This window comes from Grammomys surdaster, unplaced genomic scaffold (assembly GCF_004785775.1).
Source record: "Grammomys surdaster isolate TR1022 unplaced genomic scaffold, NIH_TR_1.0 61, whole genome shotgun sequence".
Taxonomy (NCBI): Eukaryota; Metazoa; Chordata; class Mammalia; order Rodentia; family Muridae; genus Grammomys; species Grammomys surdaster.
In genome coordinates, this window is record NW_021604563.1 from 17,205,437 (window position 1) to 17,213,730 (window position 8,294).

Here is an 8,294-nt window from a genome sequence, read left to right on the forward strand (position 1 = left end):
AGAGAGAGAGAGAGAGAGAGAGAGAGAGAGAGAGAGAGAGAGAGACTAATAAGTTATCATGGCAAAGGGACTTTTTTTTGCCTTGTTGCTAATTTACATAATAAATTTTCTTTAGAAATTCGGAATTAGGTAAGTGACAAAAGATAAAGTTTTAGTTATTTATATATCAATAAAATGATAGCTAATAACCTACTTGACGTCATATATATGCAGAGATATCACATATTGAAAATGCAGCAATGATCTTAAGTTTATCAAAGTTTTCACAGAACTGTTTATAATAGAAGGGTATTACTATTTGAAATGATATTGACTTCTAAGGATAATAGTATCATGTATATAAGGAGTACTTTACTTAATTAGATATTTTCATATATTATTGTCTTAGAATTTTATTGCTGTGAAGAAACACCATGACCATGGATACTATTACAAAGGAAAACATTTAACTGTGACTGGCTTTTCAGTTTCAGAGGTTTAGCATGGTGCTGTGCAGGCAGTTGTAGTGCTGAAGAAAGAGCTGAGAGTTCTACATCCAGATCAGCAGGTAGTAGGAAGAAAAAAATTCCATATTGGACCTAGTCTGAGCATCTGAGACATCAAAGCTCATTCTCAGAGACATACTTCCTCCAACAATGCTACACCTACTTCAACAAGGCCACACCTCCTAATAGTGACATTCTCTATGAGCCTATGAGGATCATTTTCTTTCAAACCACAATTATCTAGGATGAATGATTTCCTGAGCTTATTTTAACATCTCTTAATTTGAATTTACTCAATTTGTAAATATAACAAAGTTGGCAACAGAGAATGTCTTGTGAGTATTACTACTAAATTTTTAAAAATTGAATTATTCTCTTTAAGGTTTTTGGGAGATCATTTCTCCTTAAATGTTCCTATTTTATGCTTTAGTCTTCCAGTTATATCATTATTTATTCTATGATCATCAAGACATATTCATTTTCTGAAGCTCTATTAAGTACAACATGTTCCAGTATAGTTACTGTAGAATTTCATGGATGAAAATTATTCAAGTATATTTATTTTGTGGTAAGGACTCCAGCAAGTAAGCTTATCTTAAAAGACAAAAAAATTTTAAAGTTACTCTCCATTTGGGTTATTTAATCAGCAAACATAGTGGCGAATTCCTGCAGGACTAAATTGTATAGCACATACACACTTGACTGTCAAAGGGTCAGAATATGTTGGGCTTTCTAATTGTATGCTCATGCTCAGATTATATCAACTTTAAAAAACCACTTTGTGCTAAATGTAAAAATGTGGGTGTGGTTAGGTAAAGAAGAGCTAACAAATAAAAAATCTTACCACTACTCTCTTAAATTGAAGTAAGTCAAATCACAAAAAAATATGGACAATTCAAGGATTTTGTGTTTATATTGTGTTAGCTAGCTGAATAAAGAAATTATCCACGGAAAACAATATTTAATTCAGTGGAAACAGTTTGGTATTTAGAATCTGAGAAGTCATTATTTATCAAAGGCAATTAATGTATCTAGACAACTTTCTAAACAGTTTAAGTCTATGAGAGTCTCCCAGTTCTTTATTAAGTAGCTAACTAATGTAGTCAATTTCTATTTTTTTAAAGTATCCAAGCTGGCAAAGAATTTTAAAGAGAAGACTGTGCTAGATTGGGACAGACATTGTGGATCATTTGAGGCTTCCCCAGGCAAGGGACTATTCACAGTTCTTGAATATAAATTTTTAGATAGACATAATAACAATAACAAGTATCTAACCACAGAGAGATGGATAGGAAGGAAGGGAAAATTGTATTTAATGAATACTGTCTAGCCGATAAGCATTTCATGTGTTTTGTCTCATGAGTTTTACCCATACTCAGAGTGTACATAGCACTTTCTTAAATAGATGAGAGGGAAGTAGAGAAAATGAAATCAACTCAGAGATTTGGAAACTAGATAGGTGACAGACATCACTATGGAGGCTAAGAACAAGTGAATTATTAAAATGGAAAAGTGTGCTATTGCATGTTAGGTTCTCTAATTCATAGTTTCTTCCTACAAACCAAATGCTCACTTCAAGAAAAAAGCAGACAGCCAAAACCATTTGGCAATTTTAGAGAATATCATTTTGGAGATATGAACAATATTTACATTAGCATGTTTGTTCAGAGCAGTTTAATCTTCTTTCTTGAAAAATGCTTTGGAACAGATCTTTAATGCTACTATTTTAAAGTTCAAATATTTAATTTATTTGCTTTTAAGTAGAAAATAACTCACGACAAATCTTCCATTCAACAAACGTTTAGGTTAACCTTTTAGTGCTCCAATGTTTAACTGGCTTTGATATTAAGATGGTACCAGATCAGACACATATATAGAACTATACTGAGCTTGGAGTTATTTAATTTCCATACAGTCATACTTCTTTAGAATACAAACATTGCTATTAGCATATTTAAGGATAAATAAAAGCTAACATAGAGATTACTTTGTGGCGCTTTGTGATTTGTTTGAAGAATATTTCTGACACTCTTATACTTGTGGTTTAATGTGACAGCAAGGTCCCTTTTATTTTTTATTCAGAGCAGTTCCTAAAACACACTGAACCCAAAATTTCCACATGACTTTTTTAAAAATGATCTGTGGAATTGGAACTATATTACTAGATATGATATTTTATATCTAGACCAAATTCTTGGCATTTTACTCACTTTTGTTGCCCTCTTCTGGCAACATTTTGCTACTTTTTTATTACATATTTTAGTTTTCTCCAAGCTTGCCTTTGATATCTGTTTTAACTTGATTCTTGGAGGAAATGATGTATAGAAGAGACAGAGAACATCTCCAGTGTCACTGCTGCAGGCCTGGCCTGAACTCTATTGACATTTGATATATAACTTAGCACCAACCATCTCATATTGGTGCAATTATATCTTTTGATAACATTTTCTTTCAACATTAGAAAGCTCTACTTTCATTCTCTGTGACATTTCTGTCTTTGATGTCTTCTGCAAACTTAGTTTATTTGACAAATGAGTTTCAGTGTTTACCTCTCCTTGATTAGGTTGAGAAAGATTCCTATCAGTACCAAAACCGTATGCAGAATTATGCTGAAGTCGAAGTTCTGACATACTCCTCTCCACTCTGGCACATAAAAAAAAAGTGGCAATTCAGTTAGGATGAAGCATTTGTATAACTGGTTACAAACCAATATCTTAATAATATTTTTTGAGAATACACATCAAATGCTTAAAGCTGCAATCTATCAAATCTATTTTATGATCAAGGTGCTTTACTTCATCAGATTTTATAAAACATTTTTTTGTAAACACCTTCAAGCATATTGTAAAGTCAAAAGAAATTTTTAGTAAATATCTGTATCTTTCCCACATTGACTCCACCATTACCATTTTATTGCACATATTAACATATACATATTAATATATCTATTTTCCTATGGAACTATCAATCCATCTTATTTATTATGCAATTGAAAGTAAATTTTAGAGAGCAGGATATTATACAAAGAAATTCACTGCATCATTTGACTATTACAGAAAGCTTTCTAATTGGGTGTTTTAAATTCAATTTACAGATAAGAAACGTAAGGCCTAGACAATTTGTAGAAACTTCCTGGGCTACCTATTTTTAGGGATTTGTGGGAGAAGAGATGTTAACCCTACTAGGCTCAATAATCTTTTCACTTTCCACTAATTTAAAGAATCTCACAGAGTAGATTCATAATTATCTTGTCAATTCACAATTCAGATAATAAAAGAGCTATAAAAAGAAACTCAAATTAAAAATTATATTAAGTTAAGAAAATAGAGTAGCTTAAGTATTTATATAGAAAACCCATGAATTACTTCAAATCTTGTGAAGACAACTACTATTTTGATAAAAATGTGTTTGGTTTATCATTCTAAATATCATTAATTATTTCATTTAAATCTCAGAATATTGAAGAAACGAGATACAGAAACTCCTCTTTCTACAATAGTGAACTTTGATTTATTCAAAATCACAGAGTTATTAAAAGAAAGAGAATTGGAACATATGTTCATTGATTAAGTACTTTGGAATAGGGGGCCGGGAGTGAAGTGCTCAGTGACTTAGAGAACTTGCTGCTCTTCGAAAAGACCCAAGTTCAGTTCTTAGCAGCCATGTTGGGCAGTTCACTACTGTCTATAACTTCAGTGTCAGAGTCTCAGACTACCTCTTGTAGCTTCTATAGGCGTTTGCACTCACATGATATACACAGACACACAGACATGATAACAATGATAAATCTAACAAAGAACTGTTGGATAGGAAGATTACAGAAACTATTTTTAAAGTGACCTACATAGGTGTTACTTGTAATTATAATGCTTGGTTAGTGCCTCAAGGAATTTACAGCTTATATTAATTGATAATATGAAATTCTTCATATTAATTTTAATTTACAAAATTATGCTGGTTAACTGATTATATATGCCACATACGTAAACATATGAATAAGCATGTATACACATATACAACATGACACCTTAAGAAATATGGAATAATGGCATAAAGATTAATAGTTTAAAATGATAAAATAGTTGGTGAGTTTAATCTTACTCTTTCTATAGACAAATACTCATGGCAGTTCAAACTGCTGATTTTGTTGGAATTTGAAAGCCAGCTCTTATCAATATGAAGCAAAGAGTACCAGATACTTCCCATTTAAAACTAATATTTCAGTGTACCCTCATAATGCTTGGAAAGGAGGTAACATTATCTTGTCATGGAGGAATGATGAAGTAAAGTAGATGATAATTTTAAATAACTGTTAGAAAATTGATGAGATTTTACATTGATATTTAACCCTCATATTTCTAAAGTCCAGAAGCATTGAAAACCATAAAGGATAGAGTTTGTTTACATACAGAAATAAAGGTGATGCAGCAAGGCATACCAACTTTAACACGGTTTTAGCTAATTGGATTCCATTAGCACAGCATGAATTTTATGCCTAGTAACCAGATTCAACACCACAACCTTGGCCAAGTTATTTGATCTTTCTATGCCTCAGTAGTTTCATCAATGTTTTATAGGGTTGTTGAGAGGATTAAATGAATTACTAGGCATGAAACATTTGTAACTTATCTTGATATACATAATAGTCTGTACCTGATTGCTGCTTTTAGTATCATCTTTACCGTCTCTGAAGTGAGTAGGCCTGATTATAAACATCTGTATTTTGTAGATGAGGAAATTAAAGCCTAAGGATGTTAAATTAGTTAAATAAGACAGAGTGCCATTGCAGCCAGGATGATCTGATTCATCTTTTCATGTCTTGGATAATGCTGCTAGTATAAGGAAGTTGGATGGACAGGCACAGCCACCTCTGATCCTCTATTCCCACCCTACCAGAGAAGAATGTGTGGTATGTGCAAACACTGCCTTAATGGAATGCACTGAAATGGGACATATGGTCAATTGATTTGGTTTTTATTTGGAGAAAGGCTTTTTATATTTTTCCCTAATGAAATCCTAAACCAGATATGTGTATTTTGGCAATGTTAATTTGACACTGAATTACAGTGTTGATGGATAAGAAAGAAAACATACATATTACATGCATAGTAAGTGGCATTCGTTATTTCTTGATTCATTTGCTGGTAACATGAGTGAAAAAAATGAGTAAAGACATGCTACTTGTCTCTGAAGTACTGAGAAATCTCTTACCTGTGATGATTTGCATTCTTCTTTGACTTCCCTTTACAGTAATGGATAATCTGGATTACCACACCAACAATTATAGCCAGTGCTATTCCAGGCAATGTTGCTACTAAAATCAAGTCCAGAGTATTCCAGAGTTGATCACATTTCTCCCCCATGTACCAGTAGTCTCCCCATCGGCCTCTGAAATTTGGACATCTAAGTAGGGATAAAATAAATGTTTCACACAATAGCAGAATACAAGTTATCTCATATGAGTGAATCAAACATTTCATTGTTATTCGACCATGAGACTTCTTAATCTCTTCAGAGATTTACGTCATCCCATTTTTTTTCCACTTGAGCAAGTGCTCTAAACCTACAAGTTTTGACACATTGAGTAATCATACCAAAGCTGTGGGATTTCAGGATTTGCTAACCATCAGCTAATGAAGATGCAACAATTAGTACATAGGAACAAGGAGGGAAGAAAACCTGTCTTAAATATGCTTTCAAAATCCATTGTGCACTGTTCCTACCTGCATTCTAATTTGACTACTCCAGCTTTCTGGCTTCTGAAAAAAAAGAGTTATACTCAGTATAAGCTGCCAGTTCTGTAGAGGGCAGGCCATGTTCCCCTCACCCACTAACTTCTGCAGGAAAGAATACAAGTTAACAGTATAAATCTACCACACCATAAGAAATGCAAGAAGAAACATGAGAAGCAAATAAGCTGCCAGAAAATATATCTGCCCCCATCTTTCCCATGGCTCCAGAGTTTCCTTTTTATTTTTTTGAAAGAAGTGACTCATTTGTGAACCACATGTGTTTCATAAGTCTTGGGATGCAGCCAAATAATGTGAATATGACTCTCTGGTGCATAGACTAAAATCTGGCATAGCATACACCCACATAGAAATGTCCATGAGTTGGTGAAGTCAGGAGGATGGGATTTTTCATCCCTCCCCTGGAAGTGACTAGAGAAGTTTGCTGGGATAGTGTGTTTAGGCATACTGTCTCCTAAAGGACTGATAGGAGATTACCCAGTTGTATAATAAAGGAAAGTTTACTTATGGCCTTTTGTGCTATACCAACACACTAAATATTACTGTCATGGTTGATGTGAAGAAACTGACTAGATAGTTATAATCTTTTATAGCATCAATTGTCCGTGATTCTTTAAAAATGTATCTGCCAGTTTCAACCTAATAGTCATATTAATAGAATGTATTTAAACAGGTCAAAGAACAGATTTCTTATATCTTATCCACCTTCCTGTATTTATTCCTTGGAAAATTTCTTCCTGCTGTGAGAATATCTTTTTTTACCTATCAGTAAATCACAAATATTATCCTACAATAATATTTCACTCATTCAACATGTGTTGACTATGTGCTGAATATTATTTCAGATATTTGCAATACACTCCTGAATAAAATAAAATTATCTATATGCTCAACTGACATAAAATATAGCAGAGAGGGAGAGGGAGAGAGAGAGAGAGAGAGAGAGAGAGACAGAGAGAGAGAGAGAGAGAGAGAGAGAGAGAGAGAAAATAAGCAAAATTAGTAATTTATCTACCATCCTTAAAGTTAAGAAGTGCTATGGGATTAAGTAAAGTAGAATTGGTTAATGGGGGTTGATACCACTAATACATTCTCCAACTAACACTGACTTTTCTTATACAGCTTCTGGGAAATGAGATTTTAAAATGTGCATTATGTCGAGAAATTGGTTAAAATATAGAATAAATACAAAACATTGATTATACATGATGAATGTATTTAATGATTGTATATTATCATCTTGAAAAATACTGAGAGTAAATATGCTTTCATCAAAACAGATGAGGTCATACATATGATAATTAACTAAATCTAACCAAATTGTAGTGGATGTGTATTTGAAAATCCCATGTTTTACATAATAAATAGAGATTCATGTGCCAAGTAAATGAATATTTATATGAAGATTTTATTCCATAATTGCATTAAGAAACAAAAACTTTTACATACCACTCAAGACTACTATGAGAAATACAAAGAAATATTTCAAATGTTTAGAATTGTAACTGTCTCAGACTCTGTTCTGAAATAACATTTCATTTCTTATCCCTAGCCTCATGGTGTTAAAGGCAACCTAAGCCCTCATTTTACTTAACCTCTATCAGGAGCAATTAACATAGCTGACCACTCTCTCTTTGAATTTTCACTTGACTTCAAGAACATCATTTTGTAGTTCATTCTATAAATTACGTTTCTTAGTTTCTTAACTTCACCAATCTACTTAAAGGTTGGAGTGTTTCACAGATACCATTAATATTTTTAGATTTGCTTGCTTACCTTGGAATACTTGTGGAATCTAGAAAAGACCAGACAGGAGAGAAAGATCTTAAAATAATGGAATAGTGGATTACAGATTATATGAACTGTGGAGTAAGGGGAATACAGGTTTAGGTGGAAAAAAGAATGGAGGAATAAGGCAGAGGAGAGGGTAGGAGAAGTGATAACTAACAAGAATGTTTGAAGAGCCAGGCATGGAGGTACACGAAATGAAGCACGCGAAGCAGCTAGGCAGCGAGGCAGCGAGGCAGCGAGGCAGCGAGGCAGCGAGGCAGCGAGGCAG

The 8,294-nt window shown here is 33.2% G+C and overlaps 1 protein-coding gene across 2 annotated transcripts in view; it reads right to left on the reverse strand.

Annotated features, from left to right (window-relative positions):
* Window positions 1-8,294, reverse strand: part of LOC114608106 — a 47,524-nt gene that overhangs the window by 27,891 nt on the left and 11,339 nt on the right. The window contains exons 3-4 of one of the 2 annotated variants that reach the window (XM_028752147.1): window positions 5,697-5,888; window positions 3,035-3,128 (exon numbers count right to left, since the gene is read on the reverse strand). In XM_028752147.1, the coding sequence (XP_028607980.1) occupies window positions 3,035-3,128; window positions 5,697-5,888 (286 nt within the window). Of the gene's footprint in view, window positions 1-3,006; window positions 3,129-5,696; window positions 5,889-8,294 lie in introns of both variants that reach the window. The other variant, XM_028752077.1, reaches the window with a different exon arrangement.